The sequence below is a fragment of the Calidris pugnax genome, unplaced genomic scaffold (genome assembly GCF_001431845.1).
Source record: "Calidris pugnax isolate Ruff unplaced genomic scaffold, ASM143184v1 scaffold20, whole genome shotgun sequence".
Taxonomy (NCBI): Eukaryota; Metazoa; Chordata; class Aves; order Charadriiformes; family Scolopacidae; genus Calidris; species Calidris pugnax.
In genome coordinates, this window is record NW_015094510.1 from 22074282 (window position 1) to 22093201 (window position 18920).

The window sequence follows — 18920 nt, forward strand, 5'->3', positions numbered from 1 at the left end:
CTTCACATTCAGGTAATAATGCTGAAAGAATTTAAGTCTGTAGAGCTTCCAGATGGGAAGCACTGTATGAATATTACTATAATGCCAGCAAGGTATTTGCAGCAGTTTCCCTGCATCTGAACTAATGAGTGTCAATTTGCATCTCGTGAATGTATTTTAAAATAAGCAACACCATGAGTTCTGTGTGCAATCCTCTCCAAGGTGTGACTGAAACTTGTCTCACAGCTGGGGTATTTTACAAAGGCTGTCGCAGCAAGGATTTTCTTACCTCTAAGAAGACGCAAAGCCTGTGCTGCCACTTTTCATCAGGTGGACTTCCCTCTTCACTGCCTAACAGCCTCATTTTACAAATTCTGCAGAAACTTAAGTTACCCTTTTCTGAATAAGCTTTGCTTCCGTTGGAAAGCAGACTAAAAAGAATTCCAGTCCCAAGGGAATAAATTGCGAAACCTGATGTTGGGTAGCTTAGGCTACTTTAGACACGTGCTACCTCTGTAATACACACAGAATAAATGATTCTGAATATACACAACAATCTATTACTGTGAGTATATCATGGAATGTTTTCCTCATATTTGAATGGAACTTCCTGTGTTCCAGCTTCTGTCCATTGCCCCATGTCCTATCACTGGAAACCACTGAAAAGAGTCCAGCTCCTTCAACCCACCCTTTAGACACTTGTAAACGTAGATAAGGTCTCCCCTCAGCTTTCTCCAGGCTGAAGAGCCCCAGCTCTTTGAGCCTTTCCTCATAAGGGAGGTGCTCCAATCCCTTAATCATCTTAGCTGCCCTATGTTGGACTCTCTCCAGTAGTTCCCTGTCTCTCTTGAACTGGGGAGCCCAGAACTGGACGCAGTATTCCAGTTGTGGCCTCACCAGTGCAGAGTAGAGGGGGAGAATGACCTCCCTTGACCTGCTGGCCACACTCTTCCCTATGCAGCCCAGGATTCCATTGGCCCTCTTGGCAGCAAGGGCACATTGCTGGCTCATGGAAAGTTTGCCATCCACCAGGACTTCCAGATCCTTCTCAGTAGTGCTTTCCAGAAGATCTACCCCTAACCTATATTGGTGCCTGGGGTTCTTCCTCCCCAGGTGCAGGACCCTACATTTGTCCTTGTTGAATCTCATTAGGTTCTTTGCTCAGCTCTTCAGCCTGTTCCGCTGGATGGTGGCACAGCCCTCTGGAGTGTCAGCCAGCCCTCCCAGTTTGGTATCATCAGCGAACTTGCTGAGTATATGCAGAAACCTACTCTACAAACTTCTCAAGAATGAACTTTGGCTAGAATTCTATACAAGTATCCTTCTGACTGCAAAGGCAAATTGATTTAGACATTTAAAGACATTCATAAATAATGATCAGAAATGCACTAAGAAAGATAGTTGTGTATATTCTGTTCAACAAAAGTTGCTCAAGGGAATCAATAAAAACCAAATCTGACAAAAAAGCAATCTGACAAATGGACATCCTTCAGAATTTAATTTGCCCCACAAACAAGTTGAGACTTTTCAAAGTCCCAGAGACAGAGGAGAGTTAGATAGCTAGAGATTAGGAAAAAATGTTAGCATAATGATCACATAATTATAGCATAATTCCTGCAAAACAATACCTTTGGCAGACTTCTGTGCTGAGCCAGATACTACTGGTTACTTAAGAATTCAAGGGAATGTAAATGAGTCTTTCAAAATAAAACTAAAACCCTCTGCAACTTCACAATTACTATAAATAAAATCAAGGGCAATTAATAATCAAGATCTGTTATGTTCTTTTGATCAGTCCCTGCCTAACACCAATCCATCTAACATCTTTGTATTCTGGCCGTACACAAATCACAATTTCTGACCCCATCACTGACTACTGAAAACCACGGCAGCCTCTCTACTTGCCTGCATTAGTGCTACATTTGATGACAACAGATTTCTGAAAGCAAAGAAGGATTTAGGATCCTTCAGGATTAAGGCTGTATAGCATGTCTCTCAAAAGTGTCTCTTCTTGTGTGTGTGTTAAACTTCTCTGCTAAGGCTCCAAGCACCCAATTAAGCTCTTTATCAGCAACACATTCCCCTGGAGACACGTGATACCTGTCACTACAGTGACCCCACAGTATTTACAAAACAACACTCAGATTCCGCTTCAAACCAGTGGCCTGAAAAGCACCCCAAAATCTCCCTTCTGGGATGTGACAGAGCTGAATCTCGCAGGCGGCTCTGTGGTACCAGTTGTATCACTGACCTTGATATTTATGCCCAAACACCAGTACTGCTGGTGGTCTCTCTCTATTGGTGACCTCTGTATTTCATGCAGAGGAGGAAGCAAGCAGCATTCGACAACTCAATCACTGCTACTTGATTGAGAGCAAACGAGGAGGACAGTGTTTCTCAGAAGTGTTTTCGTTCAGCCCCTTGTTTTAGCACGCTCTGCTGTGCTAGGAATGGAAAACCTTTGCTATCTCTCCGTTTTGAACATGACTATAGTTTGAAACATAGAAAAGATCATATATATGTATGGAATTGCCAGGCTTCTCAGTAGTTCCTGCTAGGAAGACAGTCTGTGCTCCCTTATCAGAAGTGCCATGTCAAGGGGCACTCCAGCACACAGAGGTCGGAGAGACTTTGCTGGTGAGAACTGAGGCAAAGACAGCACTAAGTCCCTCAGTCCACTGCCACTAACCCCCCTGCCCCATTCAGTGACAGGTCCACATTTTCCTTGTTCAGCTCTTTACCACTAAAGAAGCAAGAGAAAGTCTCCTTCTTGCCCTTGATATTCCCTGCAATTCCCATCTCCAGTTGAGCTTTGTATTTCCCAGCACCATCCTTGCATGCCCGGGCAACGTTCATAAATTCCTCCTCTGCAGCCAAACCCTGCTTCCGCCTCTGATATACTGCCTTTTTTGCATTGGAGCTCAGCCATCAGGTCCCTGACAAACCAAACCGGTCTCCTCGTATGTTTGCTTGTTTTGCTGATTTTTGGGGTGTCCCATGCTCGCACTTGGAAGGTGCTGAACTCAAAAACCCACCAGCTTCCTGGGTTCCTTTGCCTTTCAGAGCTGCCCGCCATGGGATCCCACCTGATAGTTTCTGAAATGTGGAAAACTGAAATCTGCTCTCCTAAAGACCAGGGTCTATACTCTGCCACCCTCTTTCCTGACTTTTCTCAGGATCTTGAGTTCCAACCAGTTCTTTCTTCTCGGTGGATAGAAAACCCAGCTGTACTTGATCCGTCTTGTATCAAGAGATCATTGCCAATGCCCTTGAGAAATCTTGACTGGCTGCATCCTACCACATTGCACTTCCAGCAGACATCAGGAGGTTCAAGTCCCCCATGTGAACCAACAACAGCAATTCATCAACTTCTTCAAATTTTTTAAAGAAGGCTTTGCCTGCTCCTCACCCTGATTGGGTGGCCTGTAACAGATTTCCACCATCATGTAATCCTTCATATCCTCTCTTCTGTTCCTGACCTACAAACTCTCAAGCACACTGTCACCCACCCATCCCATAGAAGAGCTCCATACACATGAGCTCATTCACAACGATGGCAACCTCCACTCCTTATCTTCCCTGCAGGTCCTTCCTGAAAAGCTTGTATCCACCCATCACATTCCTCCAACTGTGTAAGCTCAAGTCTGCCACTCCAATGATGTTGTAGGCTTGTGACTGCATCCAGCACTCGACTTCCTCCTGGTTGTTTTCCAGAGTGTATTTGTACACACACACTTAAGGTGGGTGTCTCTTCATCCTGCTGTACAGTTCCTGAGATGTGTCTTGTTGCCTTTGCCCTGCACCCTTTGCTTTCCACCCCATTTCACTGCTACCTGACTGAACTATGGGTCATGATCTCCCACCACCGTCATTCCTAGTTCCAAGCTCTCAGCAGTTTGATGAGCCAGTTGGCAGATGTCTTGCCCCACTTTGTCATACTGTTGAACATCTTTCCACCTACATTCTTAAAAAAATATAAACAGCATAAGAACTTACAACATGTGGCTGAAAGAGCTGCTGTGAATTTTGAACACTATGTTTGTTATTTCTTTTAGCTGAAGCAATAGACAAAGGATTGGATGATTCAGAAGAAGTATATTAAAGGAGAAGGGATTTTCTTTCTATGGACAATTGATTCAAATCTATTTTAGGTAATTGCAGTGAATGAAAAATTACCAACTCACAAATAATTCAGCTACCTACCTCTGTGAAATTATTCTGCAGTCCAAATTTATCACAGAAACAACAAGACAAACAACAATTTTGCTGCTGATGTTCTGAAGCAGAGAAGAGAGGGATGCAAAAGCTAGATTGGCCTGAAGAAAGAACTGTCTCTGATATTCAGAAGCAGACAGGGGTACAGGAGTCACTATTAAGAAAGCAAATATGATTTACCATGCAATTCCACCAACCTAATAGCAGGAATCAGCCACAACTGCCTCCCGCTCTTAGCCATGTATCCTTGTCCCCTTCCTTACACTGACATCAGCATCCCCAGAGCGGTGGTGGAGTCTCCGTCTCTGGAGATGTTCAAAACCCACTTGGACAAGTTTCTGTGCAACCTGCTCTGGGTGGACCTGCTTTGGCAGGGGGGTTGGGCTAGATGATCTCAGAGGAACCTTCCAACGCCATATCATTCTGTGATTCTGTGATCTACACCATTTTATAAAGTTTGACTGGCAGGACGTTAACTGTCTGGGGAGCTAGGGTAGGACAGAAGGGGTAGGAGCAAGGGGACAAGAGGCTGGGGTGGGACTGCCCCTCCCAGGCACAGCTACTGCAATGCCACACCTGCCCACGCCGGCTTTAACAGCCACCGGAATTCAGTTTCTAGGGCTACCAGCTCCCAGCAAGTGTTGGAGCACTTACCAACTGCTTAGAAACTCAGGAATGAATACAGAAAATAGAGCTGGACAAGCATATGCAATCAGAATTCTGGGAGTGCAGCACCTGCTTCCTACTGTCCACAAGGTCAACATAGAGATGAGACTTTAAACTATTAATGAAATGAGTGCATCGAAAGTGACAGAAATACAAAAGGAATGTTAAATAGCATTTTGGCCTATATCCTCCTTTACTAAACCATGTACGATTTACCTTTTGTACACTTTATACACCTATGGCAGCCTGTATATTATCACTTCCCAGATAAATGTTCTTTTATTTATATATATATACAAAACCCGATAGCTTCTTCAGTGTTATTTTATATGCACAGAAGAAACCATAAGAACTGCTAGTTCTTTCCCTGATCTTTTTTAATAGTAACTAGCTATATTGGAAAAAAACAAACTGCTAGCAACTTGATAAATCAACAGTACTGCAACATCAGATATCACAAATCATTCAAAGTGGATACTGACAGTACAACAGAATAGTTTTGGGTTTACCACAAGTAAAAGTATTGAAATCTTTATGGAATAAGTACCAGTAATCATCTATGCCTAATTTATGCCTAGTTTCCAGACTATTTTATATTTTGAGATAAGGACCGAAGTTTTGCCACAAAAATTTTACGCACTAAGACTGCACTCAAACTATTTGTAGATGTCTAGGACAATAATTCAAGCTTCTTAATAGCAAGCAAACTCATTCTGTATATAAACTGAATTTTATAGTAGAGCATTTTGGATTCTCTCATGCCTTTTTCCTCCCAGCATGGTAGAAACAATTCTGGAAGGTCCTGAAGAGAGTAACAAATATAAAAATAAACAAAACTACTCTTTTAAAAGTTCTCAGGTCCCCACAGTCATAAAACTTCCATTTTCCCTTCTAAGAAGAGCCATGTCAAAATGCAAATTCTAAAATGTTTACCACCCAGAACACAGCACAAACTCTCTGGTTTAATACCATTCCCAATAGCTCTGTGGAGAAGAGGATCAGATCTGCAGACAAATATAAAGAAGGTTGTCCTGGGATATAACAGTCACCACTATTAAGCAAGTCACTGTTCTGCTGGCAATCACAGACTACTTAACGCTGAAGAATATACTAAGGACCCTAATTTCAGCCTCAATGGATCGAGTAATCAATTCCCTTTGTGTAGCAAGACAGCTTGAATTAACAGTATTTTTGTCCAAGGCAGAGTCACATCCCAACACCACAGCAGATGCTAACCTTCATCTCCAGGGCTCCCTAAAGGCAGAGGCCGTGGAAGTGGCCAGCTTTCTGCAGATGCGTTAGGGTGAGACCCCAGAGGCAAGCAAGAGGAGAAGGTCCAAGCATGGCCCCAGTTTCTCCATCAGTGCCAGCCTACTCTTCCCCAGCTGCAGGCCACCACTCACTCCAGGCGAGAACCCATCCTTTCCCTGCAGGGTGAGCTTCTTGAATCTGCTCTCCTTGGGTCTGCAGGAGTAGGAATGCCAGAGCAAGGGAGATGGCAGGGAAGGATGGGTTCTTCTTGTTCAGCAAAGGTGTTTGTTTCAGTGGGCACCGAAAAGCACAAAGGGGCCTCTTTCCTTCACCAGTATCTTGCTACGATCACCAAGTCTGATAGCGCAGTGTGCTCAGAGCGTTCAGCTTTAAACAGGTCTATGTTTGCCTGCAGATAAGCAAACCCCTGCAAAACGGCTTTTATCATCTTCCTGCACAACAGAATCTTACTAGAATATCAAAATAGTGCACCAGAGAACTTGCACATCATGCAGACTTTTACCTAAGAAACCACCCACGGCCTTCCCTTTCTCTTGCTCATGGACTCAGGACTTCATGAATATTCTCTGTAAAAGGGCTGAATCTTACCACAGAATCCCAGAATAGGAGGGGTTGGAAGGGACCTTCAGAGATCATCTAGTCCAGCCCCCCACCAAAGTAGGGTCACCCAGAGCAGGCTGGACAGGAACACATCCAGGCAGGTTTTGAACCTCTCCAGAAAAGGAGACTCCACAACCTCTCTGGGCAGCCTGTTCCAGTGGTGTGGCACCCTCAAAGTAAAGAAGATTTTCTACATGTTGAGATGGAATTTCCCATGTTTGAGCTCATGTCCATTGCTCCTTGTCCTGTCCCTGGGCACCACTGAGAAGAGTCTGGCCCCATCCTCTTGACACCTGCCCTTTAGATATTTATAAGCATTGATGAGGTCCCCTCTCAGTCTTCTCCAGCTAAACAGACACAGGTCTCTCATTAGAGCCTGTCCTCATTAGAGAGATGCTCCATTCCCTTGATCATCTTTGTAGCCCTCCACTGGGCTCTCTCCAGTAGTTCCTTGTCTTTCTTGAACTGGGGAGCCCAGAACTAGACACAATACTCCAGATGCAGCCTCACCAGGGCAGAACAGAGGGGGAGGATGACCTGCCTCAATCTGCTGGTCATACATTATTGCTAACTATATTACACCCCTTTAATGAAGGACTACATGGCAGTCAACAACCCCACAGGCTTCACATCAGCCATCAAGAAGTTTCTGTTATGCCTGATGCTCTTCTGACAACGTAACTTGTTTGGAGGCCAGCACTGCATTCAGCTCCAATTGTGATGAGCAAGCTGCAGAGCTGCCAGAGGTCCTCCTGGGACCACTCGGGCATGGTGTGGTGTTTGAGCCATGCAAGCAGCAACTGATGTGGATGCCCATGTGCCCCGAGAATTAAGCTGTCTCCTAAGTTACCACCGCTAGTAAACCACAGGTGGCTTTTGCCAGCCCCTGCTTATGGGGACTGGGCATGCAGGAGCTCAGGGTGTGGAGCTGGATTGAGCAATGGGCTTTGTACAGCACAAAGGTGAAGAGGATGATGAAGATATGAGGATTTTGATGTGGACAGTGGCTACTGTGGAAGAATACAGGGAAGTATGGGCCACGGGAAAGGCCATTCTGACCTGAAGTCATAATACTGAAAAAGGCCTTATTCCAAACCTGAATTAAATGCAAGTCCACAGAAAAAAACATCTTGCCATTCAAAGGTAAACAAGTGTCATAATCCTTAAAATAAGCTCCTGAAGATAACTCCGTTATATAGGAAGTGGCAAGTAAAATGAAAATGTTCACTATGCAAAAACTGCTCTCTCGTTTCATTACACAAAAAGACACCTTAAAATCTATCTCCAGTAACTGGGAGACAATGAAATGCAGCTTCTGTCAGCCCACACAAGAGCTGACTGGTGAGAGCACAAGTGAGCCATCTACCTGTGCTCTTTGGATTCTTCTACAGAATCCTTTCCTCCAATGAACTTAATTGGTGATCTGATTTAGAAACTGCAAAGACCAGAATTCTCTATCTATTTCCCTGCTGTTTATGCTGATGGCACACCAGCTTCGTGTAGCTTGATTTTTAAACTTCTGTTTTTTTAAAATAACTATGAATTTGAAAAATGCTTTTTGAAATTAAATTCAGAATACATCTAACTGTTGTCTGATTCATCCAAGAAGTAAAAACAGTCAAGAAAAGAGCAGATTCAAATTCTTAACATCTAGATTCATATGTTATTTTACAAACATTTATTTACAAAAAGTATTTTGCAATATTTTCATAACAAATCTAAGAAGACTCTTAATTGTCCTGCTTTTGGTGAGCCCTGTTTTATTTTTGTCATCTTATTGACCTCCGTGGGCCAAGTGAGCACTATTCACCTTGAGCAAGCATGGCCATTTTAGCAGTAATTGAAGAAGAAGTAATGCAAACGGTTAATGCAGTTGTTGACTAACGCAGAGTTTGCAGATGTTGACTAGTGCAGCGTTGATCAGGAATATTTGAATATTTAAGAAAATATCGGAACACAAATGAGATCAGTTAAAAAAAAATATTTAAAAAATCTTATTTTTCAACCAGAGATTCCCAATTCTGATCTCATCTCCAACTCATTACTGACCTGTGCAGACCAAAAGTCTGTTTTGAGAGCTGCATGAAGGAGTATTTTGAAGTCTCTCAGTTTGTTGGGATGATTCAAAGGCCAGAGCGTGACTCGGCTTTTTTGTCCCCGGGGAACAGGAGTGCATGCTGGCTGGGGACACACCACCAACTGCATCATCCTGATTACAATAGTTAACAGGTACCTAAAATGAACTGACTCCAGTGCCCATAAATTAAGTGCCTCCTTAGCTGGGTGACTGACATGGAAATCCAAGCAGCGTGCCAGGTGAGCACCTCTGCAAGTGCTGCGTGACACCAAACTGAAATCCTGCCCAGAACGTCAAGAATGCCAGTTTGTCCAAGACCTCAGACATACAGCAACATCAGAGAAAATGGTCAGCCCAGGCAGAATAACTGAGTATATTTCACGGGAAGGTGCGGGCAATGGGTGCGGCTGGCAATCTATTAGAAAATATTAATGCTCTGTGGAAGCCAAAACACAAATCAATTGGCAGGACTGGTTTTGGTGGGACTGTAAAGCCCGGGAAGGATAAATGCTACTGTTTTAAAGTGCCAATTTACAGAAACATACATGGACAGCACCTCTACACTGTTAAAATTTGAGCAAAATCTATACTGTAGGACTTCTTTTTCTTTTAAAACGGTACGTTAGACCTTTCCTACGAGGTAAATGCCGTGGCATAATTTATAGCTTACTTCTGCTCTTGGGTATGCAGACACAGCACCTATTATCTGAAAAACATGTTCCTGTGCATGCATGTGCAGGCTTCCCAGCAGTTTCTCAAGCAAGGGAAGTGTTTTCCTCTGCTCCACCCATCACATAGCAGAGCTGAAGAAAGCCCTAGGTCTTTTGAACTCCCTACTGTTGTCTTATCAAATTGTTTGTTTTTCAGCCAGAAAGGATACCTACAGATTTAGGAACACAGCCTTCCAGACCGAAGGCAAAAAAATAATTAAATAATCGGCAACAAATTTAAATCAACCTGGATTAATTTATTGTATTTCCTCTGACTGTTTATACAAATGCAGTCAAAAGTGTGTTTATCAGCTAAAAGAATGCCAGAAATACCAATTAGTCATATGTTATATCAATTTCTCCAAAACACATTTTCATTTAAGGACTTCTGATTTCAGACTAGAAACATCTTTGCTGTTTTGAAATACTTTCAATATACTTTGATGTAGAGGAAAAAAGAAAAAAAAAAAAGTGCTATATTTAATTCCACAATATAGGGTTTTTTATATTCTTAAGTGCTAGTTTTACTTAAAGCTACTTTGTAGCTTATTACAAAAAAATGCCAGAACTGATTTGATTTCTGCACCATAAAGTGACTTGTTTTTCTTCTGTCATAAACTCACTAGCTTGTTATGAAATATGTGTTGTCATAATACACATTTATGTTCTCAGTAACAGTTAACAGTTAACAGTTAACATTAGTCCAAAAGAGTAACTAAAATATAAAAGTCTCTTCCAGTCCTTGTGGAAACAGCGATTTGTATGAATATGCACTAAATATTTTAGAAGGAGGGCACATAAGCAATGCTGTTTAGGTAATAGTATTATTCCCTGGTGACTTCACACTTGTGGTAGAAAAACAGATTCAAACAAGCAGTACAGTGTTACTGAGGATACAAATGGCCTGGAAAAATACAGTTTTATGGATATCATTTAATGAAGACAAGCCTTGCGTGGCACACATCTAAAATAGTGTTATTTTTATTTCTTTGCAGGTGTTCAGATACACGCTTTTTATTACGCAGATTTCGCAATTTTTTATACTATAGAATTTTAAAATACCAGTCTTTTATGCAGAAGTTATTAAATTATAGATAGTGGGATGATCAGAACCTTACTGCATACATTGCCAAGTTGGATTTTTCCAGAGACATCGTGTTCTATCTTTTAAAAACAGTTAATTACAGAGATCTAGCACTGTTAATACAAGCTTCTATAGAAAAGGAATATATTATTCATATATTTTAAACTAAAAAGCAAATTTCTGCCAGAGTTATCCCATGGTTTTACCTAATCTAAATATACTTGCAAGCACTAATTTTTTTTCAGAAATCTTTATTGCATAATATTGCTAAAAATCCAAAGAAGGATGGATTTAAACAGCAATGGAAATCAGGAACTGCAATACTGAAAAGACCAAGGAAGACTAAAATGCCATTTGTTTACATTCTGCAAAACCCAGCCTGGATTAGATAAACAGATGGATTCTTTCTGGATGGAAATATTGCATAAGATTCTGAAATTAAGCATAGAGGGTAGGAAGTGCAGTTATAAGCAACTGATGTTTTGCTTTTCATCACATTAAAATAATGACTTGCAGACCTTAAGTATAATCATTATATTTTTGTCCTTGGTGCACAATTAATAAAAAATCAACTTCTGAGCAATGCCACACCCTTATGATTAAACAGCATTTTCAAAAATATTCAGATAAAGCCTGAACAAATCAAATAAACATGTAGACAGGAAACGCTGTTTGGAATGCACTCCCTGCAATGTACTATTAGAGAGAGCCAGAAAGCAGCCTAACTTCAGAATTCAATCAAGCAAAATCTAGTATAATCTCATTACAGCCTTTGCAGTTAATGAAACCTATTTAAATCTCTGCCATTCTGATTTTTAGAGCTGACGAAAGCAAAAATTATTTAGTTTATATAACACAAACATACAGAAATACAAGATTTTTTCCCTTAGGTTAGCCTAGCTATTTACCAAGCAATGCGTAATACGAAAAGATTACTCTTCTGCTACTCACTATTGCTCCAGGATTTCAGTAAATATTTGATACTGATTTCAAAGAAGCCTGAATCCTGCTGGCTAGCCATGTCTGCTGCATACAAAGAGGCTTCTATAATTCTGAGCAGCTGAAGTGGCAGGTACTATGTATGTAGATGTGACTGTCACCAGTTAGTGATGTAAACGAGGGGTCAGAGGAGGAAATGAAGTCTCCGCAGATCCACTTCTTCCGTTCATGGTAGGTAAGCTCATTAAAAAAAAAAAAAAAAAAAAAAAGGCGCTCAACAACAAAAACACACCATGAGATTTTTTGTCCTTTGCTCTTCCTCTGAGGCTCGTAAATAATTCTGCCTGTGGAGTATTTTATTCCCTCACCCCCTCAGTATGTATTTTCATTTATTCCATTCCACAACTGGGCAAATTTCTCCCGGTCGGTTGAGGCATATGCAGGACCACAGCACTTGTTCCATAAGCACAGGCAGAGTATCTTCCCGAAGGGTGTCTGAGCTGTGCTTTTAATAACGTGCAGTCTGCCCCTCTGAAGCTTTTTTTTCCATCAGAAGCTGACAGCCGGCGCGTATGCACCTCCTCTTGCGAACCCAGGATCAACTCGAAGCCCCACTGAAGCCGCCTCTTCTGCAGCCAGAGGAATTTCACACGTACTGTTTAGCTTTAGGAGGAAAAAAAAAAAAAACACCCAAAACCCACCCTCTACCGACTGTCCTCCGCATGCTCTGGGCAGCTGCTCTCCTTCCGCCTGGTGCCGAGAAGAGCACGCTCAACTCCACACAACTGCATCACGCTGCGGTAAAGCAGAGCTGCACCCATAGATCTGATTGCAGTGACGTTGGGAATAAAAAATAAAAAATCAAAAAAAAAAAAAAGGCTCTCCCTCAGCCCAGTTGCACAAGAGAAGCGCTTCCAGAGCACTGAAAACAAGGCATTCAGCCTGGCTGCTTCTGCTTTTCTTTCAGTGCTACAGAAAAACGGGCTGTCATTTTTTTTCTTCTCGACTTTTTATTTTTTTTTCTCCCCCTTAACAAAGATGAGAGACAGCAAGCTGAATTCAGAATGGCAAATAAACCAGCCAGCTCACTGCGCCTGGTATTCACCTCTGAAGAAGCCACAGAAAATTCTGAGTTTGATGTCATTTTTATCATGAATAATATTTTCTTTTAAAGAAGAACTTGATTCACATAAGGAATTCACGTAAGAAAATGAGGCAGAAGCAATTCACTGCTTGTTAACCTCTCTGTATTTTCTACAAAATACTTAATTTCCATATTCCTAAGGTTCTATTTCAAATAATCACAGTATATCACTATGCATATTTTAATGGTAATGAAGAAAAAGAAGAAGAATCAGTTTCAAAAATATTTTTTGTTTCATACAATCGTAGTATCATCCTTCCAGGTATTATTTCCCGGGAATAACAGTACTTCTTTTCTCACTTAGTGGAATAAATTTCCTGCAGCATCTCATAATTACAGTGTCTGAGCCAAAATAGAGCTTGTCTGCTGCTGATTCCTCTAAAAACTTTGTCAGCAATTACATTTTCATGTTATTTTTAGTTTCAGTATGCAGAATATTTGACGCTTGGATTGGAAGCTGAGGAACACAAGGGTCACTGAGACCAAACTCCCGCGGTTCTCACTGAAAATATGCTAAATGTCTTCTGTAAACATACCTCATCTAGAGATAAGGTTCTGTGTCCTCACTAATGGAGGGCTGTTGTAGAAACTCGCTTTATAAACCTTCTTTCGGTTCCTAAACGAGTTAACTCAAAACCAGTCTACACCCTTTCATGAACATGGACTATGAGAAATGTTCAGAGCGTCTCAGGTTTGATCTCACCAGGTATCAAAGAGATCTGATCAGCTCTTCCTCCCTATGCTGGTAAATATCATCCCATTGATGTCACTCTGGGCCCACAGTTGCTTTTCCCAGACTCTCCATCCCCACCCCCCCACCCCTGATAATGCCTCCTCATTGTATCATCCCGTTTTAAACAGGCCACTCCAACAATTTACAATTAAAGATAAATTTAATACCAAATATGGCAAGTCCCAAGACCTAGGACTGATGACTTCCACTGAATTCCACAAATTGACTTTTTCAGCAGAGACAATGCCAAGTAGGTTTGGAAGGCCTTATTCATCCCCACAAATGCTGCATTAATTCCTATATTCAAGGATTTAATAATTTCCCCTGTGGTGCTACATCAAATACTTTTCTGAAGATGACTGATACATTAATTTTATCACAATTCTCTTGTTGAAAATAAAAATATAAGGTTAATTCGCAAATACTTGTCCTTCCTAAATCTGCATTGCATTTTATCCAATTTTCAATTCATTCCACACCCTGAAATATAAACCCACACCAAATTCTGTTTCAAAGCCTTGAGTGTGGCTGAGGTCAAGCAGTCTCTCTGTTGATACAGATAATTTTTTCCCCATAAATTCTGTGGTTTATATTTACAAGGCAGAATCTCCATTTTGATAGAATCAACAAAAATTTTATTACCTCAGCTGCAACTTCATACGCCTGCTCTTCTGTTATTATGAATGGGAAGTTATCTGGTTTTTGTAATGTGACTTTTAAGATTTTTGAGATTTTTTTCCACCTCATAATTGATTTTTTTTGTTTTGTTTGTATTATTCCTCCTACCTCTGTTCCTCTACAAGGGCCCATCCTTATTGAAAATAAAGAGCAAGGCATTCACTTAATTGGTGGTTGTACCTTATTCTTACTCTGTCCCTCATCTTCCCTGGATACTGGACCCTTCAAAAGCGATGTTCTTGTTTTGAAATTGTAAATGATCAAGGATGTTTAACTGTTTGCTTTTGATTCCTTCACCTATACTTACTCAGCTGAACTTTTGATAGTGCTTAAATTAAATTGACACCCTCTAACTTCCAAGTCACAACTGTCTTCGCTAACAATGCAATGGGGGCTCTTCCAATAACTCTGCAGTTCTAGAAGTTCTTCTAGCAGAATGGTGGAGCATTCCATGAAAGGACTGGGAGATCAGTTTAAAACAAACAAAAGAAAGTGATTCTTTCTTCAGGAAGTTGTGAGCTTCTGTAACTTGTTGCTACTGGAGGTTGTGGGGGTAGACAGCATTAGCAACTTCAAAATGCTGATAATAAACACAAATTTAGGTCTATAAAGGATGCTAAAAGGAGCAGGCAGGAGCGTACTCGCCTCTGACATCCCTAATACAAGTAATGTCCACCCTGGGGCATATGAGAGGGATGGGCTGCAAAAAGGGACTGTGCCTGTGTGCACTCTTCCCAAACAGCATCTTCTGCTGCTGCTGTCAGGAGAATACCAGGTGAGATGGGTGACTGCTGGGATCCCATGGGATGCTTCCATGGGTCTCACCTTTCCCTCTTGGGCAGTATGAAAAGTTTGAAGTTTTGTTGGGTTTGGTGCTTTCAAGTTAAAGAAATCCCCCGTAGGCAAGTACCTGCTTTCTTCACTGTCACCAGTTCCTTTTATTTCTCATAGCTTGTCTTTTCAACACTGCAGGTCTATTCGTCCTTATCCTGAATCAGCTTGTATGAACATGATCCAATAATGTTCCTGTCACTTGTCCTTCTTGGTCTTCACCAGTTACCACGTCTAACCAGCATAATCTCTTCTTGGCTTTGCAATCATTTGGCAAAGAAATAAATGGGCCATCACATCCAAGGATATCTGGATTTGACTACTGTAAGAAGAGTTTGTGTCTGGGATGTTATAGTGTCACCCAACACACACCTGCACTTCCTTGTGGATTGACATTAAAAAGGCTATAGCTACATTCAGCCTTCTCTCTAGGACTGGCAGATCCCCGAGCACCTTTTTACTGACTTTCTCCAGTGATTTAGAGCCAAAGTCATTCCATTTCCTGTACAGTAGTCTTTCTTTTAACATTGCATCATAACATTCTTACACAATGCAGAATTTCACTGCTTTCACCTTTTAGTATTCTTTCTGAAGAACACATTTACCTGTTGTGCACTTCCACTGACAACATGCCGCTCTACTAAAATATTGAACCCCTTACTGGATGTCTTAAAGCATAAGAAAGAAAAATGCTATTACTCTTAGATTATATAATTTTGCCATCGTACAAAAGAGTTCCTAGAGAATACAACTTTTACATTATGCTTCCTGATCTCAAAGTTGTACTAAGGAGAGGTACAGACTAAGGAACTGCTTTCAGTCCACAGAGCAGCCTAATGAGCCTAATGAGCTACAAGAGGAAAAAACTGCCCCACTACTTTAATACAGGCATTTACAGCACAGTATTCAACACTACTGTTAAAATTTACTTCAGGGTTGATACTCCTGATTTATCAGTTCTACTTTAGAAAGTACGACCCCAAACATAAATGCCTCCGAATTTAATTTTTGCTGTAACAGCTACTTTAAAATTAAAAGTATAACCAATTAAAATCTTACTAATATCTGTCATTAAATAATCATAAATATTTTTAAAAATTTTAAAATGCTAAACTTCATTTAAATACTTCCCAGTCTCAATTTGCTCAAATAGGACATTGTCCAGACAACATTATAGCTTTGCTCACATTTTGGATGCACTCCTAAAACAGGTGTAAAACACGAGTCGCAGAAACAGCAGCATTCTAATTTAGTGCTCTGAATTTATTTTAGTGAGACTGACAAGACTAAGAAGTTTTGAAGGTATACAACTTCCACTTTAATTCTTGCTGACTTTACAATATTTAGGATTCAATTACGTATTCCAAGTTGTGAAAGACAGATAGACATAAGCATACAAAATCTGTCAGTGTAAGTAATCTTTCTGATGATGGATATTACAGTCTTACATATTTACAAATACAATGGACTTCTTTTTACGATATTACCACATGGGAGTTTACAATAAATTAATGACAATGTAATGTTTTTTTCACTGTAAGAAATCATAGATCCATAATGTAAGGCTTTTCATAGGTCTACCATGATCACAGAATCTTCGTGGTTGGAAAGGACCTCTGACATCACCAAGTCCAACCATGCACACTCAAAAGACCCCCACAAATGATGAAGGACCTGCTGATTTGCCATGATAATAGAAGCACCGTTTCAATTATGAACATATCTATGTAAGCCAACCTCCACATTTACGATGTGTAGTGCACCTTCTGTTCTCTCATCTGCTTTCTGAGATCAGAGGTAGCCCATATCCAGGAATCTTGGGTACCTGGCTGATACCCTTCTCTGCCTGAACAAAGTCTCTGGAGTTTCCATGCTCCAGCTTTGGAAAAAACAAGTTGGCAGAAGCTGTTCGTCAGCACGGTCAGAAGTGTTCTTGTGTGCAGAATGCTGCATGAACAGCTATTTTCATTACAAAAAATCTGAAAAATAGACTTCCAAAACTTTCACTCATTAAAAGAAGAAGAATAGCAACAATACATACCACTGGAGGTATTCACAATATCTGTCTTGAGGCATCCAGCTCAGATGCCTGCGCAGGGAGGTGAGTGCCTTCAGCATGACTCAAGAGTTGCCAAGAGTTCCAGTACAGAGCACAATTATTTTCCAAAGCAGCCTATTTCTCCTCATGGTCTACACACGGTACTTAGGGAAACTACTTGTGTAAATTGGGTACTTTATTTAGATTCTTAATGTTTGGTACCCACTTTGTTTATATTTTTAGTGACTACTATTTATAACAATCATACAGGCAGTTTAGTCCTCTACCTTCTGAGTGATGCTTGCAGGGATCCTTAAGAAAGCATAAGGAGACAGGAATACAGCACCATCCTTGCACAATCTTTCAGGGATTATTTTAGCTTGGTATGGAAGGACCTATTTGGTTTTTGCAGTTTGAACTTTTCAGAATCTGAGGCTAAATGCAAAGAGCGGCTGAAGGCCTCTACGGGACGACAACTGTAACAAAGCAAGTATAAACTATAGATACAAATTTTATACACATGATTTCTTTCCTAGTGCACACACACCGACTGTCTTCTGGTTGCAGAAACTGCTAAGTAGAACAGTGTGTTCTGCAATTGTTGCTAACAGAATGACTCTTTTGACTTATGTAGCAGGTGATTATATTTTTGATCTCTAAGGACCTTTATTCAGACTCTATCAATAAACCACAGTGAATTGTATTTATGAGTGCTAATAGTACAAAGCCTTTCCTTGGTCTGCAGTGATACATCTTTATAACCCAGTCTCTCCTACAGCATCATCCTGCAAAACAGGAGCACTTCAGCCCTAATATAGCAAAAAACTTAAGCAAAACACAACTTTTAATTTGCCCAGTTTGTGCTCAGTACCTTGCTCCCATCTTTACTAGATGCCAATCATTCTGCTCCTGCCCAGCTCCCCACAGCTTCCAGGTGGACACAGATGCCAAAGCCAAAAGTAGCTTTACTGAACTGCTGGAAGTTTTAACATATTTTTTGATTTTCTGTGGCTTCACGAAGTCATACAGCTTTTCCTTCTGAATTTGGGTCAAATGCTATGTCCTTTTCGCTGACATTTCAGCTGTATGGTGAATTACACCCTTGTCTCTGATTTCCGTGGAATCAGCTTGGATTTACGCAGTTAGAGTTTGTAGCTAAGTTTGGTCATCTGGAATTTTTCCTCCAAGGAATAAGTAAGGGCTGCTTATTAGGATCTCTGTGGTTTTGATATGATCTAGTCCTTTTGGACACAATAAAGCAACCCTACAAAGAACGATTCCAGATCGATTTTTTTCCAGTGCAGAACACACCTAACAGATGAGAAAAAAAAGGCTCTATTATGTCATCATATCCTGGGATCTATTGCATTGGGTTCATGATTTCACATTCCCTTCTTTAATAAAACTTGGAACCTCTTTGTGATCTACTCTTGAAAGACTGCGCTGGCTTTCAGATGGACACTGGTCATAGTCGAACGGTATTCAGGTGCCTAAATATAGGTGTCTAGTGAGACTGTAGATACCCTGAGGTATGTCAGCTATTCACGGAGCCTGGCAGATATGACATAAAACCTACACTGGATCCTCTGAAGCAGCTGAAGGCTTTCTGTCAGACACCTATGCTTAGGTATTTATTTGCTCCATTCGGTTTCAGGAGGAAAAAAAAGAAACAATGGAAAAAAGAAATGTCTATCATTTGTGAAGTGACAAGTCCATGTGTTAAGCAAGCAACAGAAAAGGAATAATATTTTTACATTTAAGCAAAACAGTATTTGTTTGCAGTGAGTTTATTTTCTTCAACTTGGCATTTGTTGAGTTTATGTACTTCTTTCCTTATATTAAAATATTTACAGGAGGTTTTTTTGCTTTTCTTATTACAGCTTGCATAACACAAAGCAATTCAAGCCAAACATTAGCAAAGCAGCTTGTACACATGCTTTACTAAAGTCCTCTG

At 40.8% G+C, this 18920-nt stretch overlaps 1 protein-coding gene across 6 annotated transcripts in view; it reads right to left on the reverse strand.

Moving 5' to 3' along the window:
* FRY (FRY microtubule binding protein) overlaps window positions 1–18920 on the reverse strand; it is a 217415-nt gene that overhangs the window by 157914 nt on the left and 40581 nt on the right. For 5 of the 6 annotated variants that reach the window (XM_014965912.1, XM_014965910.1, XM_014965911.1 and 2 more), the window contains exon 1: window positions 11555–11796. The exons of the other annotated variant lie outside the window; for it this stretch is intronic. In XM_014965912.1, coding sequence (XP_014821398.1) covers window positions 11555–11624 — 70 coding nt within the window. In that variant the 5' untranslated portion in view covers window positions 11625–11796. Of the gene's footprint in view, window positions 1–11554; window positions 11797–18920 lie in introns of those variants that run through there. 6 annotated transcript variants of the gene reach the window in all.